General features: G+C 38.2%; 1 protein-coding gene across 4 annotated transcripts in view; it reads left to right on the top strand.

Moving 5' to 3' along the window:
- Window positions 1-25,700, top strand: part of ANO3 (anoctamin 3) — a 263,819-nt gene that overhangs the window by 109,188 nt on the left and 128,931 nt on the right. For 3 of the 4 annotated variants that reach the window (XM_070428141.1, XM_070428139.1, XM_070428138.1), the window contains 3 exons: window positions 42-236; window positions 1,260-1,331; window positions 9,679-9,797. In XM_070428141.1, coding sequence (XP_070284242.1) covers window positions 42-236; window positions 1,260-1,331; window positions 9,679-9,797 — 386 coding nt within the window. Of the gene's footprint in view, window positions 1-41; window positions 237-1,259; window positions 1,332-9,678; window positions 9,798-20,757; window positions 20,925-25,700 lie in introns of those variants that run through there. The other variant, XM_070428140.1, reaches the window with a different exon arrangement.

The raw sequence follows: 25,700 nt of genomic DNA, 5'->3' as shown, positions 1-25,700 counted from the left end.
ATCATTTCTTGTTGCTAACACTCACCTACTTGGATTTTTAGGTATGAATATAAGCAAGAGTGAAATAGCAAAAGAAACCCCCTTAAAACCGTCTCGGAGGTCGCTGCCTTGCCTGGCCCAGAGCTTTGCCTACTCGAAGAGCCTGAGCCAGTCCACCTCACTCTTCAATTCCATTGAGAGTGAACCTCAGGCTCACACTTCTGTGACCTCAATCTCCGCTGACAAAGCAGAGCAAGGTGAGCTCTATTTTCTTGTTCAAATTGTGAAGACTATGTTATTTCCCCACCAAAACCATCTATTTTTCATTTCTTCATCCATTTCACTAGTATTTATAAAGCTCTTTAGGAGGAGGCTGGCATAGGAAGAACAGTACCCCGTGCCAGTTAGAGGAAAGGCCTTTGTTAGCCAGATGTGTTTTGAATTCTGTTTTGCCTTGAAGGTAACCAACCCCATGCAAACCTAGTCCTAGTCCTTGCTGTTTGCAGGGAAAGACAGACCAGCTCATCTGAATTGTTGGCTCATTACCATTCCTGGTGAAAATTTATAAACAGAAAACAGAAATTGAGTAGAGTATGTCATCAATAATGAATTTAATTTCCTAAAAAGACCAAAGTCTTTAAATAATATTGACAATAAGCAGTGAGGATCTGGTTGTATGAACATGTGGTTGGACAAGTGTTGCCAACCAAATATTGGCACTGAAGCCTTACATAATAGAAGGGCTGAAATATAGGGAAGCACCAGCAAGATGCCACATTAAACAGGCTTTGTGGCTGCCCTTTCTACACATAGATCTGCCTGTCTGAGGCACACCATTATATTCACAGGAGTCAGGAGTCAAAATAAAACCAGACTACCATGTTCTTCAGTGGGTATGGTGTATTTTTATTTTCCCATCCCTTTCTAAAAGGCTTGTGTCTTATTAGACTGTATTTCCTTATAATTTCTTAGGGTTGCTTCTTCCTTTGGATAACTTGCAAATACCAAGATTATATTTTCAATAATACTGTGAAATCACTATCTATTAATAAATGGTCTTCTTACAATCCATGTCCAATAAGGAAAAAGGCTAATTGTTCAGAGGATAAATGTATTATAAACTATAGTACAGATGTTTGTTTCCCTTATTGAGTGAAATTTTACCTAATTTTAGCTCAGTAACTAAAAATTATTTATGTTTGGCTATCATCAGATATCAGTCACTGTGGTCATTTTTTTAAAACTGTTACTGTGTTTTAATTTCTCATTTTTTTTTTCAGTTAACCCTGAGGAAGATAAAAAAGACTCTGTACTTAAATGTTCTTTTGCTGACCTCAGTGATTTTTGCTTAGGTGAGTTGATTGCTAATATTTCCTTTATCTTTCCCCCCTCTCTAAGGTAAGCTGTCTTCTTCAAACCTAGAACATTATTTATATTTTTAGGAAAAAATATTTGTGTTTGGTCCTTAATATTTTGTTGGGTATGTGGAATATTCTGAGGTTAAATTACTAAGGTGTTTTATATGCAGTGTGACAGTCAAATAATATTTGAAAACTTGTAATGAACAACAGTCCTATAACTGAAAAAATAACAAATATTTTCTGCTATTATTCATTGGAAAATTTCTCGAAAGATTCTATGAATGAGTACATTTATATTACTATGTCTAGCATTATCTGTAGTTGATTTTTCTGTTGTGCTCGATGAATGCTTAGCTCATTTGTGTAACCTTTTAATTTTTCATAGTTATATTGCCATTTTAAATTTAAACCTCTCTACCGACTAAATTTGTAACTTTAAATAGTATATTTGCACCTTTACATCATACTCTATCACATTTCAACACCCTATCTTAACTCCTCACTTGGCATATACATTACAACTGTAAAAAGAATGCTTTCTGCAGATGCACTATCACTTCCTTTGCTACAGTGCCAAGCTACCAGCACCTCTGTCTTCTTTTGAGTATTCCTAGAATCAAGGTCAAATAGATTCCCCTATCTAACCGTCCATCAAATAGTCAAAATCACACAACATTATACTTACTTCATTGTTTATACTACAAGCTTTTGATAGTTTTATTTTCTTAGATTATGTGATATTTTGTCTCCTTGGGAGAACAAAAATACATCTTTTTCTAAATACTTTTATCGTGTTTCAGTTTCTTGTTTTTATATATTTCATCTCATTCTTTTTTAAGAAATTCTTGGTTCCACTGATGTTTCATTGGACTACTGAATAATTCCAGTTTCTAATGTCACACTTATTCTTTGTTAGTTTCCATTCTTGTTTTATTTTTTTTCAGGGTAAATCCTTAAACAACTATCTTAGAAAGTTGATTAATGTGAAAATTTTCTAAGTTATTGTATATCTGAAATGACTTCAGTTTGCTCTTATTATTGATTGGTATTTGTTTGGTCATAAAATTTTAGATTAAAAATCATTTTTCTTAAATTTGGAGACTAATTCACTGTCATCTAACTTCTGTTGTTACTGCTGATTCTTATTCCTTTGCAATTGATATTTTTTTCTCTCTGTACATTTTTATTATATATATATATATATATATATATATATATATATCCATCCTATATAATAAAAGCCTAATATGCAAATCGACTAAATGGTGGAATGACCAGTGAAATGACTGGTCGCTATGATGCACACTGACCACCAGAAGGCAGGCGCCCAATGCAGGAGCTGCCCCCAGCCCGCAGGCCCCAGGCCAGCCAAGGCGGGTGCCAGCGAGGGCCTCCCTGATCGCCCTGTCAGTCGCCCCACAGATCGGCCCTGGTCACCAGCCAGGCCTAGGGACCCTACCCATGCACAAATTTTGTGCATCGGGCCTCTAGTATATATATAATTTATTTCAGAGAGGAAGGTAGAGGGAGAGAGAGAGATAGAAACATCAACAATGAGAGAGAAAGAGAATCATTGATCAGCTGCCTCTTACATGCTCCCTACTAGGGTTGAACCTGCAACCGGGGCATGTGCCCTGGCCTGGAATCAAAAGTCAATGCTCAACCACTGAACCGCACCAGCTGGGCTATCTTAACTTTTTGTGTTATAAAACTCTACAACCTAATGTTTAAGTGTATGTGTGTCCTACCTTCTTTCAACTTCTGTATAATTTATACACAATTTATGACCATTTGTTTGTTTCTTCCTCTCTTTCTGGAAGTCCAATTAAAAGTTAAACATTTTCTTTTATCTTGTGGTCTTGACTTCTATCTTGGTTGTAGGAGATTCCCTAAATCTTTCTTCCAAATGTCTTTTTATCTGTGTACATATATATGTGGGGATAAAATAATTTTGTTATTTAATTTCTAAGAGTTTTTTTGTTCTTAGAATGGAACATTTTCAGAGCATGCTATCTTATTTTTTAAAATACAACATCCCTAATCTCTCTAGTACCATTTGTGATTATCTTAAGTTTTTCTTTGCTTCTTAAATTTTAGTCTGTTTTTCTAAGAATCAGTTCTTATGCTTATTTAAATTGGTCATTCTCTTTTAGGCTGTAGAATTTTCCAAAATTTCTGGTCTTTGATTGCCTATTTACACTTAAGAATAAAAGAACTGGAAAGCTGACTCGGAGTTCTGGGTACATGGAGAGCTCTTAGAAACTGAAAGCCTTCACTTTCTGTTGTTGTTAATCCCTACTCGGGATTTTTTTCCATTGATTTTTAGAGAGAGTGGAATAGAGGGAGGGAAGAGGAGAGAGAAAGAGAGAGAGAGAGAGAGAGAGAGAGAGATTAGAGGGACACATTGATTGGTTACAGGTTGCCTCCTGCACTCACCCTGGATGGGGCCAGGGTTCAAACCTGCAAAATAGAATACCAGTCAAAATAGAATACATTTCTATGAATAGTTTTCAAAAAATGAAATGTAAAACTAGTTTTTAGTCACCTAGTACTTGGAATAATATTGATACTGAAAGATTCTATCGATTCTGACCCTCCATTCATAGGCAATCTAATTTATTTATTTATTTTTTTTATAACAGTGACAAGTTTACTCAACTTCCTCTTTGGCCTTTCTCTGTTTTCATGCAAAGTTTTCTTTATTATTTTTTAAATTAAATTTATTGAGGTGACATTGCTCAACATGAACATATAGGTTACATGTGTGGATTTCTAAGTTACAAAATCTGTATATAGTACTATGTTACCACCACCCAAAGAAAAATCCTCTCCTGTCACCTCATATTAGGATCCCCTTCTCCCACCACCCACCTCCCTCAGGCAACCACTACACTGCTGTTTGTGTTCATATGTTTCAGTATTATATCCAACATATGAGTAAAATCATATGGTTCTTAGATTTTTCTGTCTGACTTATTTCACTTAGCATAATGTTCTCAAGGTCCATCCATGTTGTTGTAAATGATGCTATTTTATCCTTTCCTATGGCTGAGTCGTATTCCATTATGTATATGTACCACATCTTCTTTATCCAGTCCTCTATCACAAGGCACTTTGGTTGTTTCCATGTTTTGGCCACTGTGAATAATGCTGCAATGAACATAGGGGGGGTGCTTGTATCTTTGCATAAATGATTTTGAGTTTTTTGGGTATATACCCAGGAGTGGGGTTGCTGGGTCGTATGGTAGCTCTATTCTTAATTTTTTGAGGAGTTGCCAGACTGATTTCATAGTGGTTGTACCAGTCTATATTCCCACCAGCAGTGAATGAGGGTTCCCTTTTTTCCACAACCCCTCCAACATTTGTTATTGCTTGTCTTGTTGATAATGGCCACTCTATCAGGTGTAAGGTGTTATTTCATTGTAGTTTTAATTTGCATTCTCCTAACTGTTAGTGAGGTTGAACATTTTTTCATATATCTATTGGCTGTTTGTATGTCTTTTGGGGAGAAGTGTATTTTCAGGCTCTCTGTCCACTTTTTGATTTGATTGTTTGTTTGGTGTTGAGTTTTATGAGTTCTTTATATGTTTTTGAAAATTAAACCTTTGTTGGAGCTACTGTTTGCAAATAGCATCTCCCATCTGGTTGACTATTTGTTTGTTTTATTGTCCATTTCTTTTGCTGTGCAGAAGCTCTTTAGTTTTATCCAGTCCCATTCATTTATTTTTCCTTTTACCTCCCTTTCCTTTGGGGTCAAGTCCATAAAATGTTCTCTATAGGTCTATAAGTTTGGTACCTATATTTTCTTTGAGCAAGATTTACATTTAAATATGTTGGCTTGCTGGAATTGCCTGTGATCAATGCCTTTGAACTGGGGCTTTTCCTAATTATAAATTAAACCCAAATAAAGCCAGAATTTATCAAAAAGTGATAATAATTTAATACAATACTTATTTTATAACCTCGAAGTGAATTTATTTATAACCTGCAGACATTAAGCTCTGAGTTTTCATTAGTGAACACACTGGTGACCCAGCTCTGTTGCCTACATCAGCGGTTCTCTACCCTGGCTCCACATTAGAGTCAGGAGCTTTTAAAACTCCCTGGGTCCCACCTCCAGAAAATTGGTTTTAAATGCTTTGGGTATACAGTCGGTAGCCATACTCCTAACTATTCCCTACATAAATATTAAATAATGTGTAGCCTAAGATTTGTACCTTGGTTTCTCTCTGAGTACATTGTTAAGACACTTTTTTAATAGTTTTTTAATGATGAGCTGGGTTATTTATAACAGCATTCGGAATGACTGCAGATTACTTGTGTTACTTATGATACTGTTTTTGTGTGTGTGGCATAGAAACAGTGCTGGCTTATTAAGTTCCCTAATTAAAGGAAGACAGTCACCAGCAGATTCATCTCATATACAATGTCAAAAATAACATTTCATCAAAACAAATACATTCAGAGTACAAAGGTCTTTTCTATAGTAATTAGTTCTGAAAGGTTAGTAGTGCTAGTTATTTTCTGATAAAAAAAAAAAAGCAAAAAACAAAAATAGATCCAGAGACAGAGAAGCATGGATCAGACCATCAAACCTCAGAGGGAAGTTAGAAAAGCGCGACGGTAAGGGGAAGAGATCAACCAAGGGAATTGTATGCATGTACATAAGCCTAGTAAATGAACACAGACACCAGGGGGTGAGGGTATGAGTGGGGTGGTGGAGTGGGGATCGGGGGGAAAGGACACATACATAATACCTTAATCAATAAAGAAAAAGAAAAAAAACCTTATCCAGGATATCCATATAGGTGGTAGAGTTTGCACATCACCTTTCACTAATAATTCTCCCAAATTAGTAGTAGTTAATAACCTGTCACTTTAATCATGCAAACCTGTCTATTTCATTTCATGCTGCTTGTTGTTAACAGTTTGCTATCACAAATATTAAAATTTTCTCTAAATGTTTAATATAATTGGATGCCCTATCACCATGTTTCTTTTCTTCTTTGTTCAATATATCTCAATCATTTGACACACTTGACTTGTATTTATATCTCTCCAGGCACTGTACCTCATACTCAATATTTTGGCCTTTCCCAGCATCATTCTATCATTTATTCAATTTAGGGAAACATCACAGCTCCTTAAGGATTTAAAACATGTACACATGAGGTGTTGGCCTTCATAATGAAAGTGAGAATGAAGCTCTGGCTGACGATAGTATATCACCAAGTATTCTAGGAATCCATCTGGATATAACACCTGGATGGGAAATGCAATTTTAGAGTCATATGTATAACTTGTATTTAAAAGTCATCTTTAAGAAGAGGTCAAGCAAAATGGCATCAACTATAACAAGAGTGTAGTTAAATAAAACATGAGTGTTTTAGGGATAAATGCTCACTTTTAAATTCAACAGTTACATTCTCTAATTTTTCCTTTGGTGTTCAGACTATTAGCTTCTAGCATTGGGTTGGCTAATGCATGGGAATTTCCAAGTACTAACAGGCTCTGATTTAATTTTTGGAACCTCACTGATGCATCTAAGTAATGCCTTTTCTTTTTTACAGTGAACTATTTTGAACTGCCCCATGAGAATATTAATGCTGTGGCAGAGTGAACTGTGTATGGTCACTGAGAATTGATATTTCTCATTGTTCAACATTGGAGTTATAGAGGAAGGAATATTAACAGTTTATTGGTTCAAGCCTGGAAATTTCCACTTTAAGTTATCCAACAGGACTTTTAGTGTAATATAGATGCAATGCTGTTTTCCCACCCAGACTTTGGTCAAATCTCCATTCTTGTACCTACTAGCTGTGTGACTGTGGCATATCATTAACCTCTCTGGGCCTCAGTAATTTCATTTGTAAATTGGGATTCATTATCCATACTTTGCAAGATTGCTGAATTAAATGAACAGGCATAGTGCATCATCCTAGAGTTTTATTGCTTTATGCAGCAATTAGGCTTATCTTTCAACACCAAAGTCTGCTGAGCTTAAAGATATATTCACAAACCAGCTGTTCCTCTTATCACCCAAATGGCAGATTGGAATAACAATAATTTACTGAACTCTTACTGCACAACTCTCTACCTGCCTTATCTCAATTCTCATAACAATGATTTGGGTCAGGTAGTATTATCAGCCTGTTTTTACAGATGAGGAACCTGATTCATTAAGAGATAAAATAATTTGCCAAATGCCATAGCTAGCCAATGGAGAACTGAGATTCCAACTCAGGAAGTTTTAATCCCTTGCCTTCTCTCTTCATCACCACAATGAGAACAGAGGCCTCTAAGATGAAAAGTGCTTAGTGATGTCCATAGAACACTAGCTCTGCAAGATGTTAATAAGTATCAGGATGGGAGCTGTGAAAGATTGGGAGGGGGGTAACATGCTAAATATACATCGGAGATCATTGATTTTAAAAAGCTAATCAGGTTGATAGATTTAGACTTTTGTTGTTTGGTTGTTGTTGGTTTTTTTTTTTTTCATTCTTTTTATTGGCATCTCTGAGCCTTTAATTCTTTTCATAGAGCAGGTCATGAAGCCAGGCACCACTTCACCCTGTGCCCCCAGCCACAAAGACACACACTGTCACTCACACACACACACACACACATACATACACACACACACAGTCATTTGGGAAAGTGCTAATCCATGTGATAATCAATCTGAAATCCTGTGTGACAATAATCCTGTTCATCAATCCTAGAAACCCTGGTACTATCATCCACCCTTTTTTCTTGTTAGTATACAGGACAGAGCAATTCATATTAAGAGGTGATTAATTCTGCCCATACCTGTGGTGCTGTAAAATCAGATAACTTTGAAATAAAATAAATAGGGCTCATTAAGACCAACATAATTTGAGTCCAACGAACCAACATGTAAATATGTCAAATCTTGTGAAATCAACATTTTGCTAATGTTATAAAACAACTCCCTCAGGAAGTGGTTTATATTAGACAGTTAAGGCACTGTTGCTTTCTATTATCATAATAGTTTAGCATGGTGGAGTCTTCATTGATCTTCTTAAAACAGTTGTAGTCAAATGAGTACTTGGTGATTTTGCTTTTGTTCTACAATCTTAGATAATTTCCACCAACTTTTGTTATTTTTTTCCAACAGTGTCTCTTATTAATATGGTATAACAAGAACTTTCTACTAATGTTGCCAATCTATTTAATAATTGTATAAATAAGAATATTGTACTGAAAGAACATATTGTTTTTCCAGTTTCGACAGCCTCACAGTCACTGTAAATCTTTTCAATTGTTTGTTAAAGACATTAAATAAGTTCTCTGGGCTCAGTTCTGAAATTATATTCAGAATCTGACACTGCACCACTTTCTGCTACAAGTGCTGTGCTCACTACTACATTTCGGTCCAGTCTTCACCATCTCTGGGCGGAGTAGTGTAATACCTCCTAATTGGTCTCTGCTCTAGCTCTTACCTCCTGATATCAGTTATAGGAGGCTTTAATAAAAAGAAAATGAAATATCATTCTTTCTCTACTCAAATCCCTCCCTATTTCCTATTACATTTGAAATATAAATTCCTTACTATGGCTTCTGAGGTCCTAAAAGATACGTGGGCGTGGCCTCTCTAGGACATTTCCTAATGCTGCCTTTTACTAACAGTGAATGCTGCCACCAATCCTAACATCTTTTGTTCCTCCTTCATAATAACCTTTCTCCTCTCCCAGAGCCCTGATAGAAAGAGATTTCATACGAGCTTCATTTTCTGTTTCTTAATCTTGATTTATTTTTATTCATAATACTTAAGTATTACCTGAGATTATGTGATTTATTTTTCTCACTCTGTTTTCAGAGGACAGAGACTTTTTCCTGTAGCCTAGAATCAACAGTACCTGGCGCCATGGCCTGTGTGGCTGTATGGTTAGAGTGTTGACCCTTTGGAGCAACACCTGCTTAGGAATCTTGAATTCTTACAAATATCTATATTTGTATAAAATATATTTTGATATTAAATTCTTACAAAATATCTCTACCTTCAGGTTGAAGAGACTTGGTGTCCAATCAAATTTGCATAATTCTAATTTTATTTTTAAAAAGTTTAAGTGCATTTAGTAGCAGAAATGCATTTAATTCTTATGAAAGTTACTTTAGTGTCGGTATTAATCCACTAACAGGTGAGGTCTCATGTTATTAATTTTTTTGTTTACTTATTAAATGGATGGGTCATAAAAAAAATTATACTTGGCTGAGCCTTGGGAAAATTTGGGGGGAAAAAAAGAAAGATTAGTCCATGTAAAGAGAGAGAAAAGGGATAAAAAAATGGATTTAATTGTCTTTGTCTCTTTTCTAGGCCTAGGAAAAGATAAGGATTACCTGGATGAATCAGAACATGCTAATTATGACCGATCTCGGCTAATTAAAGATTTTGTTCCCAAAGATGATTCTGAATCCAAGAAAAGATTGTCTAAGGTAAGGTAAGGTAAATTAAACTATTAATAAAGCCATTTGAAGATCGTAACATCTAAAAACTTTCAATTTTTTTCAATAGTAATCTATACTGTGCTGGAAAGTGTAAGAAAGCACAAAGTCTAATGCACATATCTAAGGACTCAAAATTGAAAAATAATGTGTAGACATATTTTATTATCCAAAACAATTTTATCAAATAATCTGAAATACAAAATTATTCAGTAATACCTTCTTTAGGGGGTTAGTCCATTTTTTTTCATGTTTTTTGAAAGGCAGTATGATTTTAATGAATGTATGAGTTCTGGTATCAAATGGACCAAGATTTGAATTCCACTTCCACTACTTACTGTGTTAACTTGAACAGGTTAAACTCAAATAGCCTTTTTTCTCTGTCTGTAAAATCAGAATCATTTCTGCTTTGATGACTATGTGAGATAATAAATCAAGTATCTGGAGCATAGTAAAAGCTGTCTATATTGTTGGTTTGTATAAACTCACTGAAGCTTAGATCATTAACAAATGGGTAACTGGGTAGAGTTCAGTTTTAAAAACCCCGGCTCCAGCAGTTGCACCATCCCTCAAAATCGGACTCTTCAAAGCATCTGAGTGTGGTTGTTCAACACCCTTTGATGGGTTCCAAGACAAATCCCGACTCAGTCCAAGTTTATTTTGTTGTTGTTGTTGTTTTTTACTGATTAAAATATGAATGCTTTTGTAAAAGAAATTTTCAGTTTAACACAAGGAATCATAGCTTTCATTGTCACTGCATGGCTAATAATCATGTTTATGAATACATCTTTCTCTGTGATGTTTGCTTTGGTTTGGTTTGGATTAATTTTGCAAATCCCTTTTCAGTCACCACCAAAATATTAGTGAAGAAATATGGCACAATTTAAATATTATTATTACAAAAGGAAACAAACTTTAATAAATATATGCTTGCACCAAATTCCTTCAATCCTATTTGGTTATGTTTAAAAGAGCCATTATTTTGTGCCAGTAATTCTTAGATTATTCACAAGCTAGTTGTTGCTCTCCTTGTGTTTCCTTCATCTGTCTCTGTATCTGATTAACACAATGGGTAAAGCATTGTTCCAAGTAGTTTGACAGGAGAAAGTATAAGAAAAATTGAGTAAAAACACATGTTGTTTCTTAAGATACCTATATCCTCAACAGAAAGACAAATACAGTATAATTCAAAGAAATTAGAAAATGAACTAAGATTAAATGAAATCTGTAGATCTGCTTCTCTAGGATTTACAGCCATCAATGATCCCCTCCATTTCTTTTCTGCTCAACAGTAGTCATTTCCCAAATCTCACTGACGAAACTTGAACTTCAGAATATAAAATTAAGAAGAAATAGTTAAACCTGCATGCATAATTTGGTTTTGACATTAAAATAGGAGATGGTGTGTGATGATGGTAGCTGGACACAGTTGTTCAATTCAAGAAATTTTAGTCTAATGTCTTACTGAAACTATCAATTGCATAATCTGCTATTGTACTTCTAGAACTATATCTGACTAGTTTCTGGGCATTGTGACATTACATCTGTTTGAGAATTTGGTTTGTCAACTATTGTGTAAACATTTCCTGAATGATTTTGAGTTAACATGGTGAAGCCAGCGATTAGAGGGGGCTAGGGTCCCCTGCCCAGGCCTAAGGCCTAGGCCAGAGGCAAAATTCTAAGATTACTTTTAATTGAATTATCTTTGCATAGTTAGCAACAGTCACAAACACCCAATAAAATCATAAACTAATTTTTATAAGCAAGTTTATTTCCTTTGAACATTTTGACAAACATATTCTGTCACACCTGTGTGGATAAGAAATCCAGGAAACTGTCTCCAGTTTATATTACATTACATTAAATTTGTAATGTAAGAAAAGGAATAATTTTATAAATTCATAGACTGGAGTACCTGGGCTGTCTGCAAGCACCATTTTTAAGTAGAGAGGGATTGTCTTTAACATAGTTTAGGTAAATATTGCCTTTGTCTGTCATATTAACATAGAGAGCACTGTGAATAGCACTTGAAGGTAAGGTCCTATAGCCAACTGGATGATTCTCAGAAGCAAAATCCTCCTCTCTGTCAAAGAGCCATGCTCTATACCAACTGAGGCTTCTGGATGTGGACAGTGTACAAGGGATGTCTACAATTAATCTGGGTTAGAAAAAAATGAACTTCTGAAGCAGAATCCATGATTTCTGTTGTAGCCATTAATGAAGAGTTTGCTGCTGCAACTCTCTCTTGGAATGTCAAAAATAACTACAGATGTTGCCAATAATGAGTCTGGGAATATGAATCTATATTCCAAATGACAGTGATGTATCCTCTTACAGAATGTTGGATATCAAATTAGACAGAAAAAAGGTTATGGACTAGGAAAATATTGGCATGAATATTTCAGCAGTTCATTAAATTTCAATCACAAGGCCATTCAATTTGACTGTATCAAATTGGCTGGCTTTGGCAGATGATGTTCAGCTTTAATTCAATTGGTAACAGGAAAAACTCTTTGTTAAGACTGGAAACAGTGATCATTGGGTGGAGAAGGTGAGAATGAGATGGCCTCTGGGGTCTTTTATTTGTGCCTTTCATATGGGCTATTCTAAATGGCTTTTGTAAATCGGCAATAAAATTAATCATGGAAAGCTTGATAGATTTGACTATTTAGATACTAATCAGTATCAAAATTACAATAACATTTAGAAGTAAGATATAAACTTAACATGTGGAAATAAGCTGACATACTTGAATACAGATGTATATAATGATGGTTAATATTCTTAATCTGCAAAGATATCATAATAATATAATTAATTATTATAAGAGTAAAAAAGTACTGAAAAACAATATAATTTTAACATGTAAAATGATTAGCAATACTAATAATTGAAGAAATGCAAATGTAATATTCTTTTAAACCAAATTAGAAAACATTTTAAAACAAAATAAGACCCAAAATTGATACTATAAACTTTCAGTGTTAGTTCTTGCTGGTAGATGCATATATTGATCCAAATCTTCTGGAAAACATTTTGACAGTAAGCATTAAAATCCTTAAAAGAATCTTGCTCTTTGACCCACAGTAGGAATTTAACCAGGGAATATAATTAAATGTTAGCCCAAATAATTATGTTTAAGGATGTTCTCACACTGTAATTTGTGAGGAATGGGAGGGAATAAAGCACTTAAATATTCAAGAATAAAAGATGAAATTAAAAATAGAAATGCCCTCAAATCAGGCAATTGAAAAAGACATGCCCCCCCAACCCCAGTATGGTTACATGAGAAGGTGGTTACAAAAAACAATATGTGAACAATACCAATCTATATATATATAAAAGCCTAAGTGACCATCCGACCATTTGACCGTCTGACTGGTAGCTCTGACGCGCAGAAACTCAACATAGGTGCTGCTGAGCTGCGGTGACTTGGCAGTTGCAGTTCTCGGGTGATGCACCTGGAACCAGAGAGGAGGGAGCCCGATTCTGGGGTACGTCACCCAAGAACCACCCTCTTGCAATCTGGGACCCTCAGGGGATGTTGGAGAGCCGGTTTCAGCCCATCCCTGCAGGCCAGGCTGAGGGACTCCACCAGTGCACAAATCCATGCACCGGACCTCTAGTTATATAATAATGTCTAGCTCATATTTATTGAGAAAATGCTTAGACTTATTTTTTAAAATATAAATGTATTGATTTTAGTAAGGAAGGGAGAGGGAGAGATAGATAGATACATCAATGTTGAGAGAGAATCATTGATTCTCTCCTGCACACCCCCTACTAGGGATCAAGCCCACAACCCGGGCATGTGCCCTTGACCGGAATTGAACTTGGGATCCTTCAGTCTGCAGGCTGATGCTCTATCCACTGAGCCAAACCAGGTAGGGTGAAAATACTTAGAATTCTATACAACAAATTTTTATAGTGTTTATCACTGGATGGCAAAATTCAAATGACATGTTTATTTCATGTCTTCTTAATTTTAGGCCACATGTATTATCATATTATCATTTATATTTTTATATTTTACATAGCTAGTAAATGACTGAGTTAAGATTTAAACTAAGATGATTCTGTTTCCCAAAAGTGTCTTTCTACTTTGCTACACTGGCAAAACAAGAGCAATTCAGAACTTTACCTCCTTAGTCTGATAACCATCGTAGGTAGAATTTCAGTTAGTTCCCCCTAATATATATTGATCACCTACACACCAGAGGGTATGGTAAGCACTCTGTATGCCACATCTCATGTAATTGTCTTAACTCAATGAGAGTAGATAGTAGAGGTCTCATTTTACCAATGTAGGAAATAAGTTTAAAGAGGCAAATTTCAAGGCCAGTTTCTGAGCTAGGTAGAAACAGAGCTGGCTTGTATCATGTCTCTCTGACTCCAGAACCCTTTGCTTCTCTGCCTCCAGTTCGATAGTTAACTGTAAGAACTCACCACTCCCATGTATTAAGCATATCTTCCTAATACCCTACAACATTGCTCCAAAGTAGGCAGCTCTGTATTCTAATAATTATGTGGCTAACTCACAATATTCTGAGAATGGGTTGACCTGTTTTTAATTCACCTTTGTATCAATAAACAAATAAAAGTAGACCAAGAATATGTTACAATTTAATACTAAACCTCAGCAAAAATAGTGAAAAGGGATATATTCCTTGGGATTACATAATAATCACCACACTAAATATTTTCAACTGCATGTGCTGCACAGTGTGGGAACTCTCCTTGTCAATCAGAAGAAAAATTAAAAAACAGTCCACGCACTTCTTCCACAAAAGCCCTCACAGCTGCCAACAGTTATGTCTAGAGCAGAACACTAGGATATCAAGGTGCGGAGACATTTGAATTATTAGAGTAGATTTAGGTGAGGGATGAATATGCTGGGGCAGATCTTTCATTCCCTCCAAAACTATAAAGGAAAAATGTACCTGTCTGCTTAGGGAAGTCTTACTTCATAACAAATACAGGAAAAAAAAAAAAACAAGTTTTCTCTCTCCTGAAACTAATATCTTGGTAATTAGACACACAGCAGGCTGCCCCAAATACCAATTTGTGGGTTTTCCCCATGAGTGCTTAAGAGCTCATTTTGGGAAATCTATCTCCTAAGCCTCCCTGGAGGACTTACACTCTAAAATGAGAGCTGCAATAACTTTTCTGCAGAAATTTTACATATGTTTATGGCATGGGAAAGTAAATTCAATATATTAGTGTGTGAGCATACCAATTAAATTGTACAGATAATTGTTCCAGTTGATATGTATACATTCAATCAATGATAGGTTCACATTAAACTAATTCTCTAGCTGCTTACACATGAAAGCAGCTAGAGAAGTCATATCAAAACTAATGTCATTTGAAGACATTAAAAGTCAAAGCTACTTCATTAACCTGCCACCTCCAGGTTATAGAGGTAACATGGTAACCAGACTCTTCAGGTTATGCACATATCAAAAGGATCACAGGATTGAGAGTTGGAGCATCTTCTATATATATAATCTACACTAATAAAAGAGAAACATGGTAATTGGCGTACGACCGCTACCCTTCCCATTGGCTAATCAGCGTATCCTTATGCAAATTAACTGTCAGCCAAGATGGCGGCCGGCAGCCAGGCAGCTGGAAGCTAACAGGAGGCTTGCTCAGTTCCCCGCCGGCCTCTGAGCTTCAGTTGGAAACATAGTAACATTTACAGAAGATAAACAAAACTCCAGAAAGCTCCTGTAAGTCAGCCAGGATCTCAGAGCTGGAGTCGCAACATTGTTTCGAATACAGAAAACAAAGGCCAGAAACCTGCTTTCAGCGAGCCTCAGAGAGAAAGCCGGCTCTCAGCTCCAGTGACAGCCATGGAAGGTAAATAAATGCCAGAATAAAAAAAAAAGAAAAAAAGGAGAGGTTTGGAGCTCCAGTCGCCCGCCAGCCTGAAAACGGCCCTCAGCCCCTCACCCAGACTGGCCAGGCACCCCAGTGGGGACCCCCACCCTGAAGCAACAAGATGGCGGCTAATTTGCATGCTGAAGGCGGGCGGCAGCAGGCGAGGCTGTCTGCGGTCTGGGACCCGGATCTGTGACCCTGCCGGGCGGGATCAGCGGAGCCTCGAGGCTTCCCGGCACCGGGATCAGCGTGACAGGGGGCAGCGCCCAAACGCCCTGATTGCCCTGCGGCTCTGTGTGTGACAGGGGGCAGCGCCCCAACCCCCTGATCAGCCCTGCAGCTCTGTGTGTGACAGTGGCGACGCCCCAACCCCCCCATGGGCCCTGCTCTATGTGAGACGGGGTAGAGCCATACCTCCCCATCGGCCCTGCCCTGAGTGTGACAGGATGTGGCGCCTCAACTACTCCCCCAGCCCACGGGCCCTGCTCTGTATGTGACAGGGGGCAGTGCCCCAGCTCCCCTATTGGCCCTACTCTGTGCGTGACAGGGGGGAGCTCCTCAACCCCCTGATTGGCCCTGCTCTGTGTGTGACAGGGGGCAGCTCCCCAACCCCCTGATCAGCCCTGCTCTGTGCATGACAGGGGGGAGCTCCCCAAACCCCTGATTGACCCTGCTCTGTGCATGACAAGGGGGAGCTCCCCAAACCCCTGATGGGCCCTGCTCTGTGTGTGACAGAGTACGGAGCCCCAAGCCCCGATGGTCCCTGCTCTGTGTGTGACAGGGGGCAGCGCCCCAACCCCCTGATCGGCCCTGCTCTGTGCATGGCAGGGGGCAGCGCCCCAACCCCCTGATCGGCCCTGCTCTGTGCGTGGCAGGGGGTGGCGCCGCAACTTCCCTATCGACCCTGCCTTGAGTGTGACAGAGGGCGGTGCCCCAACCCCCCAATCGGCCCTACCCTGAGCGTGACTAGGGGTGGCATCACAACCTCCCCATCCGCCCTGCTCTGTGCATGACAGGGGGCGGCGCCCCAACTCCCCAATCGGCCCTGCTCTGAGCCCGACCAGGGGCTGCACCTAGGGATTGGGCCTGCCCTCTGCCACCCGGGATCAGGCCTAAGCCAGCAGGTCATTATCTCCTGAGGGGTCCCAGACTGCGAGAGGGCACAGGATGGGCTGAGGGACCCCCTCTCCCCCCCGAGTGCACAAATTTTTGTGCACTGGGCCTCTAGTCTATATATATAAAAGGCTAATATGTTAAGTGTCAATGATCTGACTGGTCGCTATGGCATGCAATGACCACCAGGGGGCAGATGCTCAACAAAGGAGCTGCCATGATGCGCATAGAGAAATGGCACTGCAGACCTGTCATCCACAAAGCAACACTCAACTTCCCCCAAGTGGGCCACAGGCCCTGTCACCACCCTGGAGCTACAGCCCACCAAATTGCAGCCAACGCTGCCGAGACCCCCATGGCACAAAATATGGCCCACAGCCCAGCCCAGCCAGGAAATGGTGGCTGTGGGCACCGGGTAATGATTTCATGTAGAAACACCCAGCTTCCTCTCTCTAGCAACAACTAGCCTACTTAAAGTTTCTTCAGCCCAGGAACACGACTTGCTTTATAGCCAGGTGCAAACATTTTAAAGCATCCATCTTATATAAAAACTGCTGTTTGAAATTTTAAACCTGCTATTTTGGCTTCTGTACACACTTGCTTGATTAAATAATAAGGAAAATAAGACTACTCCCATTCCAGAGAAGCCATAAACTATGCCCCAGACAGAGTTGTCAGTGCTGGCACCAGGCCAGGCCTTGAGATATGGTCTCATGGCCCCTTCCCAGCACATAGGCCTTCTTTCTCAGAAGGTCTGGAAGTCTCATTCCAAATTTGGAAGACAAAGAACTAGAAAAGGTATAAATAGGGAAAGTTTCCTCCATGTTGGGGGCCCAGAATTTGAAAGACACATTTTTCTCTTGGCCTGCGCATAATTATGATAAAATGTAACTCCCCTTTCTCTAAGCATTGCTTGGTTTTTCTCCAGTCTTCTGTAACAATTTCACACTTTAACCAAATGTCTGTGAAGCATTTTCCCATGCCTCATCGCATTTGATCCTCACAGAAGTCCTGGAGTAGGTAGATAGGAAACTCGGTAGAATCCTATTTTCTTTTCATTAGCCAGAAAAACAGAGATTTAGAAAGCTTAGAAACTCGACCTGACTGAAAAGAAAGTGGACCTTGAAAATGACTTCAGATTTTCTCACTACACAGAATATAGTCAAACACTGCTACAGTTATATATTTTACCCTTTGTTCTCCCTACGTAATCTACAATAATCTGCTTCGTGTTGATATTTACTTCGGTGTTGCTGATAATTACCTGAAAATGAAGTTGGGGTGCTTCACTGGGCTGGAAAAAGTTTAGGTAACTCAGAAAGCAGGTCTAATTAAGCAAGTTTATTCTCTATATATTAAAGGCTAAGTTGACTTGTGCATGCATGATACATACAAAGCTCTCCCTGGTGCCAGTCACACGCATGTGTTTTGATCTGTCATTGTTGATCATGAATTTAGTTGACACTTCTATTATAGAGAAAGGGCGAATGGTGATATTAAAATATTTCTTCTGCTGGTTTGGCTCAGTGGATAGAGTGTCGACCTACAGAGTAAAGGGTCCCAGGTTCGATTCTGGTCAAGGGCATGTACCTTGGTTGTGGGCACATCCCCAGTCGGCAGTGTACAGGAGGAAGCTGATCCATATTTCTCTCTCATCCATGTTTCTAACTCTCTATCCCTCTCCCTTCATCTCTGTAAAAATATCAATAAAATATATTTTTTTAAAAGAAATTCAATACCAAATGACTTAATTTAAAAAAAATTCTTTTAATTAATTTCCTTTCAATGTGCATGAATTCATGCACTGGGCAGGCCTCTAGTTAATAATAATGATACTATTAAATTACAACGATTAGTTACAACAGGTAACATTTATTAAGGATCTTTCAGGGATTTTATTGATGACCTATATTATTTTAGTCACACAGCAACTCAAAAACAGTATGGTCGATTTTTACCCCCATTTTGTAAGTGAGGAAATGGAGGCTTAACATGGCAAAGTGACCTCCCTGGTATCATATATTAGGTAAGCAGTGCCAGGAATTATATAGAAGCCACTTCAGTGTTAAGCACTGTGCCATGCTGTGCACTGTGCGATGCTGTATATAATGGAGGGATGCACAAGGGCTATAGAAGCGACAGGACAAGTATATCAGGTAGTTAGAGAACATGTGTACATTACTGGGGAATGATCATGTACATTACAAACTATGCATATTGTGCTTTCCTTGATGTTTTATGCTCAAGAGAATATATAATAAAATTGAGACTCCTGCGTTCAGATCCTGATCAACTATAAAATACCCCTTCCCTGCTGTTTATAGCCCTTCCCCTGTCCATGCCCTTTTCCTCCCCTCACTTTGCCAGGCAGACTTCTTAGTCTCACCAAATGAGTCCATCAGAATATGAATATTTTGCCCAGCCAGTGTGGTTCAGTGTTGAGCATCAATCTATGAACGAGGAGCTCATGGTTTGATTTCCTGTCAGGGCGTATGCCTTGATTGCAGGCTCAATCCATAGTAGGAGGTGTGTAGGAGGCAGCTGATCAATGATTCTCTCTCTCCCTTCCTCTCTGAAATCAATAAAAATATATTTTAAAGAATGAATATTTTGAGCAGCTATCACTAACCTCAGAGGAAAATAATGTCAACAAAAATAAAGTACTCTTGCCTGGCCGGTGTGGCTCAGTTGGTTGAGCGTTGTCCCTTGCACCAAGAGGTCACTGGTGCGCTTCCTGGTCAGGGCACATGCCGGGTTGCGGGCTCAATCCCCAGTAGGGGACATGCAGGAGGCAGCTGATTGATGTTTCTTTCTCGCTGATGTTTCTATCTCTCTCTCCCTCTCCCTTCCTCTCTCTCATCAAAAATATATTTAAAAAAATAAAAATTAAGCACTTATTCATTAAATAATTTCTGATGCTTGTGTAATTAAAAAAAAAATTGTTGCTGTTGAGGTCTTTGCAAGATACCAATCAAGATTCCAGATGAGGGTCCCTGTGATGGAAACCTATATGGTTTTATTAATTCCTTGATGCTGCAGGCAATTTAAAAACAGGGATTGCAGTAATGGATCATTCATTGAAAAGTTTTGGAGTGTTGTGTGGAGTTACATTTTTCTATTTTGTGAGCTTACTGGAAAATCAGTATTTAAGTCTGGTGGTCAACTCAAGGCCATATCCATTAAGTGTCTTGTCAGTGCCAATTCCAGGTTGTCCTGTGGAGGCTTTCTTGACAGAAATAAGTGTAATTCTCCATTGCATCTCATCAAGTGCATGTTAAGCATGAGGGGGAAGAAGGGGGGGGGGGGGGGAGTTCAATTTAATTTGCTTGTTTATTCATTTTTACATAACAATTACCCACTCACTTTCAGATTACAGTCACTCCATTATATTCAGGCCAGAGCCAATATAAAGCAATGCCAAGTTTAACAGATGCAGGATTTTTCAGAAATTACAAAGGCTTGTATTGTACTTTTCTCTAACAAACAAGAAAATGAGATTATTTCCATGAAAAGCTGAAAAGTACCTAAGAATTCCTACTGAACCCCACTCAGCTATCATAAAGCATTACCTGGCTCACCAATTAAAAAAAAAGTCTTGTTTGTCAGGCCGCTATTATTCAGACTGAAGCATTCCTCCTACCTTCTATATTAATCTGCACAGCTCATTCAAATAACATAAGAAAGTGCAATAAATTATTAAAAACTGACAATAAAATTATCAAAATGTCACTGACAATTGTATGGCTAAATGTCACCTAGGTGAATCATACATAGACACTAATAACCAATGACACGTGAAGGCAGCCCCTCTATGACACCCCATTACCAACCCTCTTAAAATAAGGTAATAAAAAACAATACAGATATTCTCATAAAGCGATGAGTTGTCTTTAAAAAATTCATTATTCAGACTCAGGAGTTTAAAGAGTTGTCTAAAAACCCTCCAGTCACAAGCTTTGTGCATCATTCAATATGTAACCCTCCAGCTGAGGGAAAAGGCAGGCGTGGAAGAGAGAACTTTCTGTTGTCATGCTGAGCAGTGCTTTAGAGAAGACTGTCACTTGAGACTGTTGTCAGCAATGAAGGATTCCCAATGCGGCTGAACCCAGAATTCTGACTCTGGTATGTTTCAAGTACATCAATCTGGGAATTTTACATTACTTTTCTGTTTTCTTAAAAGTACGTAGAGAAGCCATTTAAGAATAATTGATATTGATTTCAGAATTGGTGATGAGTGTATGTTATTTCAAATATTAGAAATTTGTCTTTAAAAATAAGAAATATATGATCTATATTTTAAGCATCAGTTTGTCTTGCATGTAAAACAAATGCCGCCTCTCCAGTTTTGACTGTTTTTAAATTCATTAGAATATTAGTTTCATTGAAATAGTTATTCACAAATTCTACTCCAAAATTAGTTGTTGATTCAAATATATATGTAATGGAATTGCTTGTGAAAGTACTTATTTTTGAAATGTTCTTAAGAAATTATTTTATGCAAGATATTTTAGTAAAAAATTTCAGTCAAAGTATAAAACCTGAGAAAAAATCTGAACTTAAAGTATATCTTATATCATTAAATGTTAAAATAAACAAGTAATACAACTATGAAATTAACTGACTTAAGCCAGAGACAAAAGGTTTTCAACATGCCATCTTTATTTTCTCATGGTTTTAAAGGTGATAAGAAAATTAACTTTGTCCTATTCTGAAAACTTTATTTTTATTTCTTCGTTTAAAAATGTCAACTGCTTCCCTTTGGGAATGAGAGGTTTAATTTCGAATCATGTATTCAAAGTTAGATATGGATAATCACTGGTTTGGAAATGTGTCCTTTTCTTTTAAAAATAAGTATTTAAAATATTTCTTATATATTACTTAAAACAGAAAGATCAGTGAGCAGGAAGATATACTCATATTTATTCTCTATAAGTTACTTCCACTAAGAGGATATCTAAAGCTCATATATTTTTTAAAAATTTTTATTTCAGTGAGAACCCAATAGGAAGCCAGTGTATGCCCCACCATAGATGGTTCTATTTAGAAAGGCTTGCCTTTAGTTTTCATTAGGCAAACCAGAAAACCTTTGCATTGGAGTAAATAAAAATGATAGTAGAGAGAACAATATAAGTTTAAAATACAGTACTTAGTACAATGCTTATTACATTACAGAAATTCAATCAATATATTTTCTCTCTTTTTAGTTCCCATTTAATGTTTTAAGAGAATTTTTATTCTTTCCATGCATATATGTTTTATTAGATGGTATCCATAGTCACACTTGATCCAGTTATGTAGGTCAGGTAATTCGGGTGTTTTGGATGCAGTCTGAAGTCTTCAATGAATTTTCTTTCTTCTTTGAAATCCCATTGATAGTTTTGCCCAGTGAACTATCTCTTTTCATGCAATATTCCAAATGTGAAAAATGAATAATTCCCCTTAAATAAAACAACTACAATCAGTTTGAGAAAAATTCACATCAAAGGCAAAGTGTCTGATAAGTCATCCAGATCCATTCAGTGTTTGAACCTTCTTGAGACAAAAATACCATTTTTCGTAGTTCTACCTGATTTTAGCTGAATTAATACCCAGCCATCAGTATGAAAGTAACTTTACATTTGAGGACTCTCTTCAGAGAAAATATGCGCTGTAAAATTATACTGAATGTTTATAAGAAATATGTATGTTTTAGAATGTTAAAACTTAAAACCAGAACTATCACAAATTATGAGATTAAAATATTTTAAAAATTATTTTTAAACAAATTTTTATCATTAAATGGTAGATTAATTTCAGTGATATTTAAGTTTCAAATCTCACATTCTAAGAAATGTATGCTATGGCAACTTTTAAAGTATGTATGGTTTGGTTTCAAACAGATACTTTACAACAGTGGTTGTCAACTGTGAATGTCAAAATCATCTGTAGGGCTTATTTCACTTAGCAAAATACTCTCCAGGTCCATCTCTAACAAATTCTCAGATGATGTTGATGCTTCATGCTGCTGGTGCTGGTGCCACATTTGAGAATCACTGCCTTAAAATCCCCCTTAATGTCTCCATTGTACTCTGCACTTTGAGTGACTCCCATGTGATAAAATCTATACTCGGTCTCGATATGTACTGATGAATGAAACAGGCCAAGTCCCTACTCTTGAACTGCTCATAGTCCAGTGGAGGAGGCATAAAATAAATCAGTAAACCAACACATAAATCTTTTATTTGCCAGTTGTCAATAAATGTGTCATTAAGTAGTGGAAGAGGAGGCTAGTCAGGGTGATCAAGGAAGCGGCCTCTGAAAAATGAGAAGTCAGCCAAGGGAAGAGTGGGAGAAAGAGGCATTCCAGGCGTGGCGTGTGTCCTGTGAGAGCCCTGGGGTGGAAAGAGCTTGGAGTATTTGAGAAACTGATGTGTGGCCTGTGTGGCAGGAACACAGAGACTCACCACCAGGATGGCTGAAATGAGAGGAGAGAGAGAGGTAAGCAAGCACAATGTTGCAGGGGGACTATGATGGGGAGTTTCCATTTCATTCTAAGTTTAAAGGATTTTGAATAGGTTTTTGTTTTTATAAGATCACTCTGTACATGAGAGTGCAGGACCAGTGGTAGAAGATGGATGGCTTTACAGCAGTTCAGCTGAAAAAAAATGATGGTGGTTTAGCCAGGAATAGTGCAGTTGAGTTGGATACATCAGTTTCCAACATCAAAATGTGGAAATCACTTGGCTACCTAACCACAGAGGTAGCAGTTATTTAAAAGTAACAGTGGGGTTGATTAAAATGATATGGGAACATGGCATGTCAAGGAAGTGGAAAAATAAAGAAAATAGCAAAGTTATAATTGTGTGTGTGTGTGTGCATGAGAGACAGAGAGAAGGAGAGAGAGAGCAATTATAGTGGTAGTTTTATAGGTGATTTTTATTCCCTTTTATATGCAACTAGAGGCCCAGTGCACAAAAATTCGTGCACTGGGTGGGGGGGCAGTTCCTCAGCCCGGCCTGCCCCCTCTCACAGTCCGGAAGCCCTCAGGCGATGTCTTACTGACTGGAGGCGACCGGGCGATTATGGGAAGGTGCCGCCTCCATCACCCCGCTACTGCTGCCACTGCCAGCCACCACGACTGCCAGCCCCGGCCCCTGCCCACTGGTGGGTGGGGGCAATCTGGGGCCAGGCCAGCTGGGGGAGAGGCTATGGGATGTTGAGGCCCAGTAGATCATACCCTGTCCAGCCTCTGCAGAGGTGTGGCACCAGGACCAGGCCCACACCGCTGCCTCTGTGGCTGCCTCTGCAGAAGGGGCAGCACTGGGACTGGGACCGTACAGCCCCCTCTCCCACTGCCTCTGCAGAAGGGGCCATGGCACTGGACCGGCCTGCACTGCGCCCTCTCCCACACCACCACTGTCTCTCCAGTGCAGTCTCTGCAAAAGAGGCGGTGGTGGTAGCGGTTGTGGCCCTGCCTCCTCTCCCACGCTGCCCTGCCTGTCCCACACACCTCGGCCCTTGCAGCCACTGTGGCTTTGTCCGGATGGACGTCCAGAAGAAGCCTGGTCTAATTAGCATATTTCCCTTTTATTATTATAGATAAGAAAAATGTAGATTATTATAAAATTCCTAAATTGAAATATTTCATTGAAAAGAAAAAACTGTGACTTTGAGAAGACAACCACAATTTGAATGTCATTCACTTGTGTGTGAATTTGCGTGTGTGTGCATGTGTGTGTGTGTGTGTATGTATGTGTGCTTGCATATGCATTTCAGGCACTATACAAAGTATAGTAGATGCAAAATGAATAAAATGTTGTTCCTGTCCTCAAAAAGTTTGCAGTTTATTGATGAGCATAAGCAATAGGGACATAAGAGCAATGGGTCTCAAATGTTAAAAATTATCTTTAAGTTGTCTGACAGCCCTTCCAGGTACCAGTTGTTCCTATCACAACCAAACCTAATAGATCTTGAATACACTCTCCCTTTTCCACGGCCCCTGCCTTTTCTTGTAGTGTTCCTCTACTTAGGAATGATCACACACACCCCCTTCTATTCATTTTCCAGAAATCACATATCACTTTTTAAAGACTATTTTTCAAGCAATTTTAGGATTACAATAAAATTAAGAAGGAGGTGCGAAGATTTTCCATATACCTCCTACCTTCACACATGCACACCCTCCCCCATTATGAACATCACTTACCAGAATGGTACTTTTTTTATGCCAAGGATGAATTTACACCCAAAGTCTATAATTTATTTTTATTTTAGAATTCACTCTTGGTGTTTTACATTCTATGGGTTTGAACAAATGTATAATAACATATAGCAATCATTATAGTATCATACGGAAAATTTTACTGTCGTAAAAATCCTTTGTGCTCTGCCTATTTATCTCTTGATCCCTCCACCCCTTTCAGTAGTCACTGATTTTCATATTAGTGTTCTTACTCTCTGTAGTTTTGCCTTTTCCAGAATGTCATACAATTGGAATCGTGAAGTATGTAGCCTTCCAGATTGGCTTCTTTCAATTAGTAATATGCATTTAAGGTTTCTCGGGGCCTAATAACTCATTTATTTTTAGTGCTGAATAATATTCCACTGTCTGGAATGTACCACAGTTTATTCGTTCACATGCTAAAGTACATCTTGGGTGCTTCAGTTTGGCAGTTATGAATAAAGCTGCTGTAAACATCTTGTGCAGGTTTTTGTATTGACATAGCTTTTTTACTCCTTTGAGTAAACACCAAGAATCACAATTCTTGATCATATGGTAAGAAAATGTGTAATTTTTAAGAAACCTCAAACTGTCTTACAAAATGGCTGTACCTTTATTTTTTTCCCCACCAGTAATGTGTGAGAGTCTCTGTTGCTCCACATCCTCACCAGCATTTGGTGATGTTAGTATTCTAGATT

This window comes from Myotis yumanensis, unplaced genomic scaffold (genome assembly GCF_028538775.1).
Source record: "Myotis yumanensis isolate MYYU_CA2020_CCGP unplaced genomic scaffold, mMyoYum1.0.hap1 SCAF_10, whole genome shotgun sequence".
In the NCBI taxonomy this organism is placed as follows: Eukaryota; Metazoa; Chordata; class Mammalia; order Chiroptera; family Vespertilionidae; genus Myotis; species Myotis yumanensis.
Note: the sequence above shows the minus strand (reverse complement) of the source record. Positions and strands in the feature narration are given on the sequence as shown.